This window comes from Cherax quadricarinatus, unplaced genomic scaffold (assembly GCF_038502225.1).
Source record: "Cherax quadricarinatus isolate ZL_2023a unplaced genomic scaffold, ASM3850222v1 Contig5, whole genome shotgun sequence".
NCBI classification, from domain to species: Eukaryota; Metazoa; Arthropoda; class Malacostraca; order Decapoda; family Parastacidae; genus Cherax; species Cherax quadricarinatus.
The window spans coordinates 963,226-980,047 of record NW_027195031.1 but is presented as its reverse complement, the minus strand read 5'-3'; the positions used below and the strand labels follow the sequence as shown (position 1 = coordinate 980,047).

Here is a 16,822-nt window from a genome sequence, read left to right as displayed (position 1 = left end):
AGTGTATTCTAACCTAGCCACTCTGTAATCCGGCAAACTCAGTAATCCGGCACACTACAGGTCCCAATGATGCCAGATTTGTGATGGAGGACCTGTACTTCATTCAAGCATACTAACAAAAGAATTTATTATGACTTACAGATGACTTAGGGTAATAAATATGACCGATGAATTAGGGTAATAAATATGATTTAGGGCAATAAATGTGTTCCAACTGCCTTAGGGTTAACATGTACAACTTACAGATGACTTATGATAATATATATGATGTACAGATTACTTGGGGGTAATAAATAATGATTACAGATGGCTTAGGGTAATATGTCTAATTTACAGATGACTTACTGTAATAAATGTGACAAACAAATGACCTAGGAAAAAACTGAAAAGATTGCAAAAGATCATGTTATAGATTAGTACTGTGATTAACTTTCTGACAAAACTGTCTACACAGAAATTAAAAGGAGCCAGTCCCTTCAGGATTACTTAGAGTCTTGGAAAGTTTTACATTAACAAATGGAAAAAAATTATAGTTTATCATTCTGCAGTAGTACATCAATAAATTAGCATTCTAAATGATATAACCTCCCAAAACCCAATATAAAAAAAAAGTTATCCTATAAATTTGTAGCAGCTGGTCATAAATGCCAGTGCATTTTCAGGTGGTCCACTGATGCCAGTCAAGAACTTGTTTCAAGAAATTGTACCTATCCTCCCCATCCTTATATCAAACTTGATCACTTCCCATTTCCTAAGTTCTATATAACCTCTATGGGTTTATCACATTTTCTTGACTAAGATATCTATAATGTGAAAGTACTTTTTTTCTGGGGGGGGGGAGGGTGGAGGGAGGGGGTCATCCTAGAGACTTAGAGGGCTGTTCAAAAACAATGTGGTTATGTATGCCTATCTTTTAGGTACCTGTAGCTCGACTGTTGGCACACTCAGCTCACACACTGAGGTCTGGGGGTCAATCCCTGTTATGGCTGGAAATGTTAGGACATGTTTCCTTAAGATACCTAATGTTCAGTATTCACCCACCAGTAAATGGGTACCTGGGTGGTAGTCAACTGGTGTGGGTTGCATCCTGGAGCAAAATTGACTTAATTTGTCAGAAATGCTCTGCATAACATGGAACTTTCTATATACAGTGGACCCTCAACCAGCGATGGCATCGATTAACGATAAATCTGACTAGCGATACATTTTAACGCAAAAATTTTGCCTCGGCTAGTGCTGAAAAACCCGACCAGCGCTATTTGTTCCGTATGAGACGCGTCCACTTTGGCCTGAGCGTGCCTCACTTGCCCCGTGGGTGCCAGTGTTTACAAGCCAGCCACCGCGGTCGCTTCCAAACATACAACTGGAACATTTCATATTATCACAGCCTTTGTAGTGATTGCACCTGCAAAATAAGTCACCATGGGCCCCAAGAAAGCTTCTAGTGCCAACCCTACAGCAAAAAGGGTGAGAATTACTATGGAGATGAAGAAGAGATCATTGCTAAGTATGAAAGTGGAGTGCGTGTCTCTGAGCTGGTCAGGTTGTATAATAAGCCCCAATAAACCATCGCTACTACTGTGGGCAAGAAAACGGCAATCAAGGAAGCTGTTCTTGCCAAAGGTGCAACTATGTTTTCGAAACTGAGATCGCAAGCGGTAAAAGATGTTGAGAGACTCTTATTGGTGTGGATAAACGAGAAACAGATAGCAGGAGATAGCATCTCTCAAGCAATCATATGTGAAAAGGCTAGGAAGTTGCATGACGATTTAATTAAAAAAATGCCAGCAACTAGTGATGTGAGTGAATTTAAGGCCAGCAAAGGTTGGTTTGAGAGATTTAAGAAGCGTAGTGACATTCATAGTGTGATAAGGCATGGTGAGGCTGCCAGTTCAGACCAAAAAGCGGCTGAAAAATATGTGCAGGAATTCAAGGAGCACATAGACAGTGAAGGACTGAAACCTGAACAAGTGTTTAATTGTGACGAAACAGGCCTGTTTTGGAAGAAAATGCCAAGCAGGATCTACATTACTCAGGAGGAAAAGGCACTCCCAGGACATAAGCCTATGAAAGACAGGCTTACTCTGTTGATGTGTGCCAATGCTAGTGGTGATTGCAAAGTGAAGCCTTTATTGGTGTATCACTCTGAAACTCCCAGAGTGTTCAGGAAAAACAAAGTCGTCAAGGCTAATTTGTGTGTGCTGTGGAGGGCAAACAGTAAGGCATGGGTCACTAGGGACTTTTTCTATGACTGGTTACACCATGCATTTGCCCCCAGTGTGAAAAATTACCCAACTGAAAAGAAATTAGACTTTAAGTGCCTCCTGGTATTAGACAATGCTCCTGGTCATCCTTCAGACTTGGCAGAGCGACTTTCTAGGGACATGAGCTTCATTAAGGTGAAGTTTTTGCCTCCTAATACCACTCCTCTCCTGCAGCCCATGGACCAGCAGGTCATTTCCAACTTCAAGAAACTGTACACAAAAGCTATGTTTGAAAGGTGCTTTGTAGTGACCTCAGAACTCAACTGACTCTAAGAGAGTTTTGGAAAGATCATTTTACCATCCTCAATTGTGTAAACATTATAGGTAAGACTTGGGAGGAAGTGACTAAGAGGACCTTGAACTCTGCTTGGAAAAAACTGTGGCCAGAATGTGTAGACAAAAGGGATTTTGAAGGGTTTGAGGCTAACCCTGAGAATCCTATGCCAGTTGAGGAATCCATTGTGGCATTGGGGAAGTTCTTGGGGTTGGAGGTTAGTGGGGAGGATGTGGAAGAGCTGGTGGAGGAGGACAATGATGAACTAACCACTGATGAGCTGCTAGATCATCTTGAACAGCAAGAGGGCAGACCTGAGGAAACTGCTTCGGAGGAGGGGAGAGAGAAACTGAAGAAGTTGTCTACTTCTAAGATTAAGGAAATGTGTGCAAAGTGGCTTGAAGTGCAAACCTTTTTTGATGAAAATCACCCTGACACAGCTACTGCAAGCCGTGTTGGCAACCTGTACACTGACAATGTTGTAAACCACTTTAGGAAAGTCATAAAGGAACGAGAGGTACAGGTATCTATGGACAGATATGTTGTGCGACAGAAGTCGAGTGACTCTGAAGCTGGTCCTAGTGGCATTAAAAGAACAAGGGAAGTAACCCCAGAAAAAGACTTGCTACCTCAAGTGCTAATGGAAGGGGATTCCCCTTCTAAACACTAAGAAGATCAACAGTCTCCCCTCCTCCCATCCCATCAATCATCACCAGATCTTCAATAAAGGTAAGTGTCATGTAACTGTGCATGTCTTCTTCAGTTTGTGTGTATTAAAATTAATATTTCATGTGGTAAAATTTTTTTTTTCAACACTTTGGGGTGTCTTACACGGATTAATTTGATTTCCATTATTTCTTATGGGGAAAATTAACTTGACTAACGATTATTTCGATTAACGATGAGCTCTCAGGAACGGATTAATATCGCTGGTTGAGGGTCCACTGTACAGTAGGGCCCCACTTTACGGCATTTTGCTTTACAGCGTTCTTTACACATATGCTGCTATATATGATAATTTATGTAACTGTATTTGTGTATACCTGAATAAACTTACTTAACATGCTGTCTTCCCCACCACCCATGCCGTCTTCCCCACCACCCACACCATCTTCCCCATAACCCACGCTGTCTTTCTGGTGTCCTGGGCATTGGTTTCAACCACAAACTCCTCAAACCATGAAATTCATCTCCATGACACTTCCATCTGTGTTAGAACAATCACTCAGGAAAAGAAGAGTCCAAGTTCGCCGGGAAATGAGGTATTCCTTATCGCTAGGCATTGTGAACAAGGCGTACTGAATTGGCACTCCCACAATGCACTGCAGCCTCCCCAATTTTTTTTATACTGCGGACACTGAGCACACAGACTCATTCTCTCACATGTAGGCCTATCAGCTTTCTCCTGCCAGATTTGAAGCCACTAGAATTTTGGTATAGTATTACAGGACCAACACTGGCTTTCATAGGATAAGAACATAAGATAAATAGAAGGAACACTGCAGCAGGCCTACTGGCCCATGAGAGGCAGGTCCAATTCTCCCACCGGCTTAAGCCAATGACTTAACCTAGTCAGGTCAGTCACATTCGCTGCAGGGAGGAACACAAGCTAGTCAGATCCAACTCACACCCACCCACACCCACTCATGTATTTATCCAACCTCTTTTTTAAACCACACAATGTCTTAGCCTTCTATGTCGGTACTCGGGAGTTTGTTCCACTCATCCACAACTCTATTACCAAACCAGTGCTTTCCTATATCCTTCATGAATCTGAATTTTTCCAACTTAAAACCACTGCTGCGAGTCCTGTCTAGGATAGATATTTTTAGCATGCTATTTACATCCCCTTCATTAATTCCTGTTTTCCATTTATACACCTCAATCATATCCCCCCAAACTCGACGCCTTTCCAGAAGAGTGCAGATTCAAGGTCCTCGGTCTATCCTCATAGGGAAGATTTCCGATACATGGGATCAACTTTGTCATCCTCCTTTGTACATTTTCCAGTGCATTTATATCCTTTCTTTAATACGGTGACCAAAATTGTGCAGCATAATCTAAATGAGGCCTAACCAAAGATATATAGAGTTGAAGAACAACCTGAGGACTTCTATTATTTATGCTTCTTGATATAAAGCCAAGGATTCTGTTAGCTTTATTGCGAACACTTATGCACTTTTATCTTGGTTTCAGATTAGTACTGTTAACCAGAACTCCTAAATCCTTTTTGCAATTCATAATATTAAGATCTACATTATTTAGTTTATATGAGGCATTGTTGTTTCCCTGTCCAACATTTAGAACTTTGCATTTGTCTATAATAAATTGCATCTGCCACTTCTCCAACCACTGCATCAGTCTATTCAAATCATCTTGGAGTGCTCTAATATCCTCATTAGAATGAATTGGATGTCCTATTTTGGTGTCATCAGCAAATTTGCTTATGTCACTATTTATTCCCTCATCTATGTCATTTATGTAAATTGTGAACAACAAGGGGCCCAATCAAGCTGTAATATTACAGGACCGATAGTGAAAGGGTTGATAAATTAGACACATGTGCAATGCTTGGGTATCTTTATTGAGCAAACATTTCACCACAAAGTAGCTTCATCAGTCCATACGAAGGAGAAACATGAAGAACAGGAGGAGAATGAAGTAATCAGTCCCTCAACCTTGAGTCGATGTGGTCAGTCCATCAATCTTGAATAGAATACAGCATATGTGCAACAGCAAAGAACTACAGACCAATAGCACTAACATCCCATATCATAAAAATCTTTGAAAGGGTCCTAAGAAGCAAGATCACCACCCATCTAGAAACCCAACAGTTACACAACCCAGGGCAACATGGGTTTAGAACGGGTCACTCCTGTCTGTCTCAACTATTGGATCACTACGACAAGGTCCTAAATGCACTAGAAGACGAAAAGAATGCAGATGTAATATATACAGACTTTGCAAAAGCCTTCGACAAGTGTGACCATGGCGTAATAGCGCACAAAATGCGTGCTAAAGGAATAACAGGAAAAGTCGGTCGATGGATCTATAATTTCCTCACTAACAGAACACAGAGAGTAGTCGTCAACAGAGTAAAGTCCGAGGCAGCTACTGTGAAAAGCTCTGTTCCACAAGGCACAGTACTCGCTCCCATCTTGTTCCTCATCCTCATATCCGACATAGACAAGGATGTCAGCCACAGCACCGTGTCTTCCTTTGCAGATGACACCCGAATCTGCATGACAGTGTCTTCCATTGCAGACACTGCAAGGCTCCAGGCGGACATCAACCAAATCTTTCAGTGGGCTGCAGAAAACAATATGAAGTTCAACGATGAGAAATTTCAATTACTCAGATATGGTAAACACGAGGAAATTAAATCTTCATCAGAGTACAAAACAAATTCTGGCCACAAAATAGAGCGAAACACCAACGTCAAAGACCTGGGAGTGATCATGTCGGAGGATCTCACCTTCAAGGACCATAACATTGTATCAATCGCATCTGCTAGAAAAATGACAGGATGGATAATGAGAACCTTCAAAACTAGGGAGGCCAAGCCCATGATGACACTCTTCAGGTCACTTGTTCTATCTAGGCTGGAATATTGCTGCACACTAACAGCACCTTTCAAGGCAGGTGAAATTGCTGACCTAGAAAATGTACAGAGAACCTTCACGGCGCGCATAACGGAGATAAAACACCTCAATTACTGGGAGCGCTTGAGGTTCCTAAACCTGTATTCCCTGGAACACAGGCGGGAGAGATACATGATTATATACACCTGGAAAATCCTAGAGGAACTAGTACCGAACTTGCACACGAAAATCACTCACTACGAAAGCAAAAGACTTGGCAGACGATGCACCATCCCCCCAATGAAAAGCAGGGGTGTCATTAGCACGTTAAGAGACCATACAATAAGTGTCAGGGGTCCGAGACTGTTCAACTGCCTCCCAGCATACATAAGGGGGATTACCAACAGACCCCTGGCAGTCTTCAAGCTGGCACTGGACAAGCACCTAAAGTCGATGCCTGACCAGCTGGGCTGTGGCTCGTATGTTGGTTTGCATGCAGCCAGCAGCAACAGCCTGGTTGATCAGGCTCTGATCCACCAGGAGGCCTGGTCACAGACCGGGCCGCGGGAGCGTTGACCCCCGGAACTCTCTCCAGGTAAACTCCAGGTAATATACCATAGGCAGGAGAGGTGCAGCAGACGTAGGTGGTGTCACATTTGTTCAATGTGGAAGTAGGTCGTGCCCAAGGGTTAGGCAAGCGAAGAATTCCCAAGTATTAAGATCCCAAGAAGTTGCAATGTCTGACAGGATTGTAGATGAATGGTTCAGAGAACGGACACGTTGATAAATTAGACAAATGTGCAACTCTTGGGTATCTTTATTGAGGAAACGTTTCGCAACAAAGTGGCTTCATCAGTCCATACAAAGGAGAAACATGAAGAACATGAGGGGAGTGAGGTTCTCTGAACCATTCATCTACAATCCAGTCAGACATTGCAACTTCTTGGGATCTTAATACTTGGGAATTCTTCGCTTGCCTAACCCTTGGGCACAACCTACTTCCACACTGAACAAATGTGACACCACCTACTTCTGCTGCACCTCTCCTGCCTACGGAATATAAGTGACTTCTCCGCACATATGCTGTATTCTATTCAACATCGATGGACTGACCACATCGACTCAAGGATGAGGGACTGATTACCTCATTCTCCTCCTGTTCTTCACGTTTCTCCTTTGTATGGACCGATGAAACCACTTTGTGGTGAAACATTTTCTAAATAAAGATACCCAAGAGTTGCACATGTGTCTAATTTATCAACAGGTCGGTTCTCTGAACCATTCATCTACAGAGAAAGGGTTAATGAAGCTGTATTCATCCACTAAATTTTCCTCCAAGCCAGGAGGGTGAGCAGGAGCACTGTCCATTACCAGAAGTGCCCTTAACGGTAAGTTTTTCCTGCAAGGTACTGATTCACACATAAGGCAAGCTTTACCATTAGCCCTCCACATTACAATGAGTTTACTTTTTATCATACTGTTTTCCTTAAGCACCCTTGGATTTTCAGAGTGGTAGACTAGCCCCATGGCTTGGTGGCTAAAGCTCTCGCTTCACACGGCAAAGATTCGGGTTCAATTCCCGGCAAAAGTAGAAACATTGGATGTGTTTCCTTACACCGGTTGTCTATGTTCCCCATCAGCAAAATGGGTACCTGGGTATTAGTCGACTGGTGTGAGTCGCATCCTGGGACAAAACTGAGTTAATCTGCCTGAAATGCTCTGCATAACAAGCAGCTTTCTATATAGTAGTACAGTGGACCCTCTGCTAACGATATTAATCCGTTCCTGAGAGCTCATCATTAGACGAAATTATCGTTAGCTGAATTAATTTTCCCCATAAGAAATAATGGAAATCCAATTAATCCGTTCCAGACAGCCAAAAGTATTAAAAAAAAAAAAAAACTTTTTTTTACATGAAATACACATTTCCCTACAAAGGAAACAATGAGGCATGCACAATAAATACATAAATAAATACTAAAATGACACCTTTATTGAAGAGTACACCTACCATCCGACTTATGACCGAGTTCGGTTCCGAGAAACTGGTTGTAAGTCAAAATGGACGTAAGTCGAACTTTACTACTGAATATCAACATCACATTTTTGTAAAGACTTTATTTTATTATTTTATTTTGGTATTTCATGTTTTACTTTACTTTTTATGCTGTTAGTACTGTATTTTATACTGTAAGGTTTAGGATAAGCACTGTGTACAACACAAAAAGTTGTTTATTTCCCAGAAATTTGGCAAAAAAAACACGGTCGTAAGTCGAGTGGTCGCAAGTCGAGCAGGTCGTAAGTCAGATGGTAGGTGTACTGAGTGATAAGAGACTGTTTTTCTTGAACACTCTGGGATTTTCAGAGTGATACATGAGTAAAGGCTTCACTTTGCAATCCTCACTAGCATTACAACAAAACAAGAAAGTTAGCCTGTCTTTCATAGGCTTGTGTCCTGGAAGTGCCTTTTCCCCCTGAGTAATGTGGTCCTGTTTGGCATTTTCTTCCAGAACAGGCCTGTTTCATCACAAATGAACACTTGTTGGGGTTGGAATTTTTCAGCTTCACCATGCCTTATCACACTGTGTATGCCACTATGATTCTTAAATCTCTCAGACCAACCTTTGCTGGCCTTAAATTCACCAATATGAGCACTAGTTCTAGGCATCTTTTCCTGTTCAACTGGGTGTTAGTTGACTGGTGTGGGTCGCATCCTGGGGGACAAGATTAAGGACCCCAATCAAAATAAGTTAGGCAGTGCTCGATGACTCACTGACTTTCTTGGGTTATCCTGGGTGGCTAACCCTCTGGGGTTAATTGTTTCTCATTAAGCCACACCAACAACAGTCTCTCAACATCTTCGAGTAGTACGGCTGACAGTGGTGCAGCAACAGCTGATGGTGGTGCAGCAGCAGCTGACCGTGGTAGGATAGTATTTCGATAGTATTTCTCACCCTTTTTACCACAGGATTGGCACTAGAAGCTTTCTTTGGGCCCATGGTGGCTTATTTAGCAGTTACAAGCACTATAAACAATGGAATACAGTGGACCCCTGCCTTACGATATTAATCCGTTCCTGAGAGCTCATCGTAAGCCGAAATTATCATTAATTTTCCCCATAAGAAATAATGGAAATCAAATTAATCCATTCCTGACACCCCAAAGTATGAAAGAAAACATTTTTTTTTACCACATGAAATATTAATTTTAATACACACAAACTGAAGAAGACATGCACAATTACTAGTACAGTGGACCCCCGCATAACGATTACCTCCGAATGTGACCAATTATGTAAGTGTATTTATGTAAGTGCGTTTGTATGTGTATGTTTGGGGGTCTGAAATGGACTAATCTACTTCACAATATTTCTTATGGGAACAAATTCGGTCAGTACTGGCACCTGAACATACTTCTGGAGTGAAAAAATATCATTAACCGGGGGTCCACTGTACTCTACTAAGAATAGAATACATGACACTTACCTTTATTGAAGATCTGGTGATGATTGATGGGATGGGAGGAGGGGAGAGTGTGGAAATTATTGTTTAGAAGGGAAATCCCCTTGCATTAGGACTTGAGGTAGCAAGTCCTTTTCTGCAGTTACCTCCCCTCTTCTTTTAATGCCTCTAGGACCAGCTTGAGAGTCACTGGACCTCTGTCACACAACAAATCTGTCCACAGAGCTCTGTACCTCCCGTTCCTTTAAGACTTTCCTAAAATGGGCCATAACATTGTCGTTGTACAGGTTGCCAACACGGCTTGCAGCAGCTGTGTCAGGGTGATTTTGATCCATAAAGGTTTGCAGTTCAACCCACTTTGCACACATTTCCTTAATCTCTTTTTTCAATTCCATACTAATTCTCGCCCTTTTCTTGGGGTCCATGGTGACTTATTTTGCAGTTACAAGCACTAAAAACACTGGGATAATGTGAAATGTACCGAATATATGCGTAGATGCAACTGTACTGGCTGGCTTGTAAACACTGGGGCTGAGGCCACACGTGGGACGCATCCTGGATGAATCACATAAGGCGAGTTTTTTATCATGAAGCAAGGCAAAGTTTTGCAGATTTAACGTAACGCGATGCGTTCGTAAGGCGGGGGTCCACTGTAATACAAAATGTATCGAATGTATGCATGAAACCAGCCACCCTAGCTTGTAAACAATAACAGCAGGGCAGCTGAGGCACTCAGGCTGGATGGACAGGTTCGAGATGAATCACATTGGGCGAGTTTTTTATCGTTAGCCAGGCCAAAAATTTTACGCTCCAACGCTTCATTGGGCGAATTTAATGTTATGCGATGCGTTCGTTAGCCGAGGGTCCACTGTATGTCAGTGATGTCAGCTAGGCCTGTATACCTTGTACATGTACTTGTAGAAATAAAAATATTATTATTATTATTATTATTATTATTATTATTATTATTATTATGGTTTAATTTTGCAGTCCCCACTATGAGGTCTGGTCTCAGACTGAGCCGTAGGGGCATTGATCCCCGAAACCCTCTCCAGGTATACTCCAGGCATAGCATTACCACACAGAGTGTGGTAATGTCTTTCATGGCTTGTGTCCTGGTAATGATTTTTCTTCTTGTGTGATGTAGGTTCTCTTAGGCATTCTTTTCCAAAAGAAGCCAGTTTCATTACAATTAAAAAACTGTTGAGGAATAAATCCCTCAATGTCTACATAGGGTTTTAAATTCCTTAACAAACTTTTCAATCTCATCTCTGTTAGAGTGGCAGCCTCCCCATGCCTTACTACATTATGAATCCCACTCCTATTTTTAAACCAATTAAACAAGTCCCTACTTGCCTTAAATTCATCACTTTCAGCACTGTTTCCCAGGGTGTCTTGCCTAAGAACACTATATAACTGCTTCGCTTTTCCACAAATTATTGTTTCAGAAATACTGTCACAGGCCGATTGTTTTTCGTTAATCAACACTAAAAAAAGTTTTTACAGTTCTTTAATTATTTGTGACCTATTCACAGCAAGAATTTTCACTCCTTTTGCAACATAGCTCCTTTTATTGCCTGTTTATTTTTCAATATGGACAATATGATGGATTTTGCCATACCATATTGAGTGGCCATGTCCAACACACATGTTCCACTTTCCCACTTAGCAATGAGTTCTTTTTTTCACTTTAATTGTTGTTCTCACTGCTTCCGTTTTAGGCTTGTTTTGGTCACTACTCTTTTTTGGGGCCATGATTAATTATTTTCAATGAAAATATTTAAAAAAACACCTGAGAATAACAATGAAATACCAAAAAATTTCGGCTTGACAAAGCTCCTGGAGAGCGAAACGTTGCCACAATAAAATGTCACATTAGTTGCACTTGTGTCCTTTTACTTTACCCAAAAATTTCACAGAGCTTTTACAAATGATGCTTAATGAATGAAAGCTGATCAACTGAGTGCATGATGCTTTGATTTCATCCAAATGAGCCATTTTATTTAGGTTGAATATCAGGGCAACATCCAAATACCAAGTCAAATTCTTCTTGAAAAAGTGGGGAAATATCAAGTTGTATGAATATAGGGACATACGAATACTGAGGTTACACTTTATACAGCCTCTCCTCACTTAACGACAGAGTTCCACTAAGACCACGCCGTTAAACAAATTTGTCGCTAAGTGAGGAGCATACTATAATGGTAGTGAGTTTGTGTCAACCATCTTTGATACTGTAATAAAGTTGGTAGAATTACCGACAATATGTAAAGTAAAAGGACACAAGTGCAACTAATGTGACATTTTATTGTGGCAACGTTTCGCTCTCCAGGAGCTTTATCAAGCTTGATAAAGCTCCTGGAGAGCAAAACATTGCCACAATAAAATGTCACATTAGTTGCACTTGTGTCCTTTTACTTTACATCTCTGATACTGTTTTAATGTCACCTGTGCACCATTATAGCATTTCTGGTATATTTTTAAGTGTTTATACAGTAGTGTACTGTATATTGAAAAAAACAGAATATAGGAAATCAGCTCTAATATACATTATTTAGGTATGAATACTGGTCAGAGAAGCCCATCGTAAGTCCGAGGCATTGGTAAACGAGTACGTTGCTTAGTGAGGAGAGGCTGTAATTATATTCATAATATAACTGCCAAGAAATTATGCACACTATGGTACATCACTCATTACAACTGATTACAGTTCAGGGTGACTGACATTAGCAACTCACAGCTTACCTTAGAACTAACACTAAGAGTGAATGACTTGTGTCCACTCATTTCTAGTTTGTTACTTCATAAATATGGGCAACTTGAATTAGCAACTTCAGTAGAACAGCAGTTCTGCAAAAAAAAAAAAATAAATAAATAAAAATGGTGTGATTAAAAGCCACCACTGTACCAGTATTTTACAAACAATTCAATCATTATGATTTTTTTTTCTGAAGACGTGACATATTGAGTATAGGACAAAGTTTTAAAAACAAGTTTTTAAAGAGAAAGTAGAGGGTCAGTCTATTCATGAGCAATACTTTTGAGAAGTTGAAATCCTTATATACCTACCACATGCTAGATTTTTCTTTGGTGCATTAAGGGCAAAAGCACACTCAGAAACCATATTCCACCTTAACAATATATATAAATTTTATATTTACTAGTTTACCTGACCAGCTAGGCTGTGGCTCATACGTTGGTTTGCATGCGACCAACAGTAACAGCCTGGCTGATCAGGCCCTGATCCACCATGACGCCTGGTCACAGACTGGGCCGCGGGGGCGTTGACCCCCGGAACCCTCTCCAGGTATACTCCAGATAATTTATTTGTACCACCCTCTTCCTTTCTTTTCTTTGTCACATTTACAAGGTCACCTCAGCTTATGCCATACTGAGCTCTGCTTCCCAGTTTCCAGGGAAGAAATACTGCCCAAAGCTGGTGGGAACAGGGAAAGAAACAGGAAAAGTTCCTAATTAGGTCAACTGGACCCCACGCCAGAACAGCCTTAACTTTTCTAGTAAAAGGATTGCACAGTTATGTATAATACACACACTGATGGGAAATATAAGTTTATTTAGGCACAGGTACACATGAGTACAATTATCATGCAGTGTAAATTACCTAGCATAACCCAAAAAATTCAGTGATTTATTTCTATTAGGGTTCTTATATTATTAGTATTATAATGCCAAACTAGTGGGAGTTATAAGGAATGGAAGGCAGTAAGGTTTCATCCAAGGAAGGTAAGGACAGGTCTAATACCTTGTATCATGAAACTCTCTTCAACGGCATGCAAAGAAATAGAAAGTGACTTCAGTTCATTAACCTGAACCACAATAACCCAAGCTTATTTTTTTACAAGAACATCATTTGGAAATATAGCTATGAATACGAGAGCTGCCGAGCATTATTACTATTCATGTTGTTGTGGGTAACAGTAGTGAACAATGTTCAGTATAACTAGGTTATTTTTCTTCTTCTCCTTGATGTTGGTGTTTCCAGGGCCACTTGCAGCAGACGCCGTCTCGAGTCCAGCTTCACCGAGTCCGGGGAACTAACTTCGACCACAGAGGAAGCAATTTATTTATTTATTTATTTATTTTATGTCTTTGCAAACAGTAAATAACTTTAAGAATAGGTATATGTAAGTACAGTCGTCATACATAGTATAAATTATCTAGGATAACCCTAAAAAGTCAAAAGTGACTTATTTCCAATGGGGTCAGGAACATGACTAGCAGAGATACGGCCAATGGACCCTAATGGAAATAAGTCACTCTGACTTTTTGGGTTATCCCAGGTACTTTGCACATATGCTGCTATGTATGATAATTCTGTGTAACTGTATTTGTGCATACCTGAATAAACTTACTTACTTACTTACTTACTTGCCAAACTTGCATTCAATAACTATATGAAGAATCTGAAATAAAGAATTAGTGGTAGTAAGATATTTCTTGAGATTATATTCTTTACTGTACTGTGTACAACAAACTATATGAAGTAAATATAAAATACGAAATATTTCTTTCTAGTGTTATAACAATGCTTAATGGGGTCTCACAAAGACCATTGAGACCTCTGTAATCCTGGTTTTTTCTTTTCTTTTTTTTGGTGTGTGTGTGTGTGTACTCACCTATTTGTACTCACCTATTTGTGGTTGCAGGGGTCGAGTCTTAGCTCCTGGCCCCGCCTCTTCACCGGTTGCTACTGGGCCCTCTCTCTCCCCACTCCATGAGCTTTATCAAACCTCGTCTTAAAACTGTGTATGGTTCCTGCCTCCACTACGTCATTTTCTAGGCTATTCCACTGCCTGACAACTCGATGACTGAAGAAATACTTCCTAATATCTCTCTGACTCATTTGTGTCTTCAACTTCCAATTGTGGCCTCTTGTTTCTGTGTCCCCTCCCTGGAACATCCTGTCTTTGTCCACCTTGTCTATTCCACGCAGTATTTTATATGTCGTTATCATGTCTCCCCTGACCCTCCTGTCCTCCAGTGTCGTCAGGCCGATTTCCCTTAATCTTTCTTCATAGGACATTCCCCTTAGCTCTGGAACTAACCTTGTCGCAAACCTTTGTACTTTCTCTAGTTTCTTGACGTGCTTTATCAAGTGCGGGTTCCAAACAGGTGCTGCATACTCCAGTATGGGCCTGACATACACGGTGTACAGTGTCTTGAACGATTCCTTACTAAGGTATCGGAATGCTGTTCTCAGGTTTGCCAGGCGCCCATATGCTGCAGCAGTTATCTGGTTGATGTGTGCTTCCGGAGACATGCTCGGTGTTATACTCACCCCAAGATCTTTCTCCTTGAGTGAGGTTTGCAGTCTTTGGCCACCTAGCCTATACTCTGTCTGTGGTCTTCTGTGCCCTTCCCCTATCTTCATGACTTTGCATTTGGCAGGATTAAATTCGAGAAGCCATTTGCTGGACCAGGTGTCCAGTCTGTCCAGGTCTCTTTGAAGTCCTGCCTGGTCCTCATCTGATTTAATTCTCCTCATTAACTTCACATCATCTGCAAACAGGGACACTTCTGAGTCGAACCCTTCCATCACGTCGTTCACATATACCAAAAATAGCACTGGTCCTAGGATCGACCCCTGTGGGACCCCGCTCGTCGCAGGTGCCCATTGTGATACATCATTACGTACCATGACTCGTTGCCTCCCTGTCAGGTATTCTCTGATCCATTGCAGTGCCCTTCCTGTTATATGAGCCTGATGCTCTAGCTTCTGCACTAATCTCTTGTGAGGAACTGAGTCAAAGGCCTTCTTGCAGTCCAAGAAGATGCAATCAACCCACCCCTCTCTCTCGTGTGTGTATGTGTGTGTGTGTTTTGGCGCTAACGCTCACAGGATGAGCTGCGGATGCACAATAAACTAGCGGTTCAGGCGGCACAACTAAAACTAAATGCAAACGAACTTGAAGAAAGTAGAACAATACCTTCCACGGAACCTATAGAGGAATGCAGAGTGGGAAGCACAATCAAATAAACCCTGAATATCCAGAAATTCTGCAAGGAAAAATTCCCAAGCCTCTAATGTACTCTAACAAATTCCAAAACTCAAAGCAGAGGATTTAGCGTACCCGGCTTTCCCAAAAACCGTTATTGCAACAAAGATGAAGGTTGTGTTTCTAGACCCACCAGGACAAGGGTGCAGAAATTAAATGCTCCATGAGTTTACCAAGAAACGAAGTAGAACAGTAGCTCTGTAAGAGCTGTGCTGAGAATAATCCTTATCCGGTTTCAAGATTGAAAGCAGGAGAAAACACTTAAACTCATACAGGAAGACGCCAGTGGACCAGCTGACGTTGGTGTCTAGGAAAATATCCAGACAAGGGAAAGAAAGATTATGAAGAAGAGAGTAAGGGATGTCCCCACCCTGGGCGGGCCGTGGAGGAATGGGGATGCAAGGGAAACTCAGGTGCTGGCTGGTAAATCTGGAAGAATGAATGAGAGCAACACCATTGCGTCATGGTAAAGAGAAGTCTCACTTGTGACGCCAACTCCAGCTTATTCATATCACTTCTGCTCTAGTATATAAAGTATGCTTATGTTTTAAGGACTGATCACCTCTTAAGGAGATAAATGGTATAAAATACCAACACGAAGTAAAAGTATACACAAATGCCAGTCTTCAAGCTGGCACTGGACAAGCACCTAAAGTCGGTACCTGACCAGCCGGGCTGTGGCTCGTACGTTGGTTTGCGTGCAGCCAGCAGTAACAGCCTGGTTGATCAGGCTCTGATCCACCAGGAGGCCTGGTCACAGACCGGGCCGCGGGGGCGTTGACCCCCGGAACTCTCTCCAGGTAAACTCCAGGTAATGGGATTGACAACGTTTTGCCTATACAGTACGTTTTTTCAAGTCATAAACAGATCTATCTGAGCAGAGAGTACGTAAGTATATGTAGGGAGTTTAGTGACGTGAAGGATCAGGTGAGGAATATTGAAGCTGATGTCTGAGAAGAGGTAACATTTGAGAAGGATCCGTCCGGCATGGCTCAGTAGGTCTGTTGCTATGTAGGATAATGATGAAGTTTCCTGGTAAGAGGTTCAGCTATGTTGTAAAAGCTGTTGTTCTGGATGAAATTATTGGATATACAGATAAGTGATGATTCCAGGATCCTGCGCTTCTGGGTGTCTGCTTCTCTGGCGATGAGCTTTGCATCCTGTATTTAACTAAATGGTTCCAGGAGCTTCGGTGTAAAACACATGCTCTCCTCATGTTTTCCAT

At 41.5% G+C, this 16,822-nt stretch overlaps 1 protein-coding gene across 1 annotated transcript in view; it reads right to left on the bottom strand.

The window, feature by feature from the left end:
* Positions 1-13,631, bottom strand: part of LOC128693423 (regulator of microtubule dynamics protein 3-like) — a 183,507-nt gene extending 169,876 nt beyond the window's left edge. Inside the window, exons 1-2 of the mRNA XM_070079715.1 lie at positions 13,496-13,631; positions 12,326-12,430 (exon numbers count right to left, since the gene is read on the bottom strand). Of these exons, the coding sequence (XP_069935816.1) occupies positions 12,326-12,367 (42 nt within the window). The 5' untranslated portion in view covers positions 12,368-12,430; positions 13,496-13,631. The remainder of the gene's footprint in view (positions 1-12,325; positions 12,431-13,495) is intronic.
* Between the last annotated feature and the right edge of the window lie 3,191 nt (positions 13,632-16,822).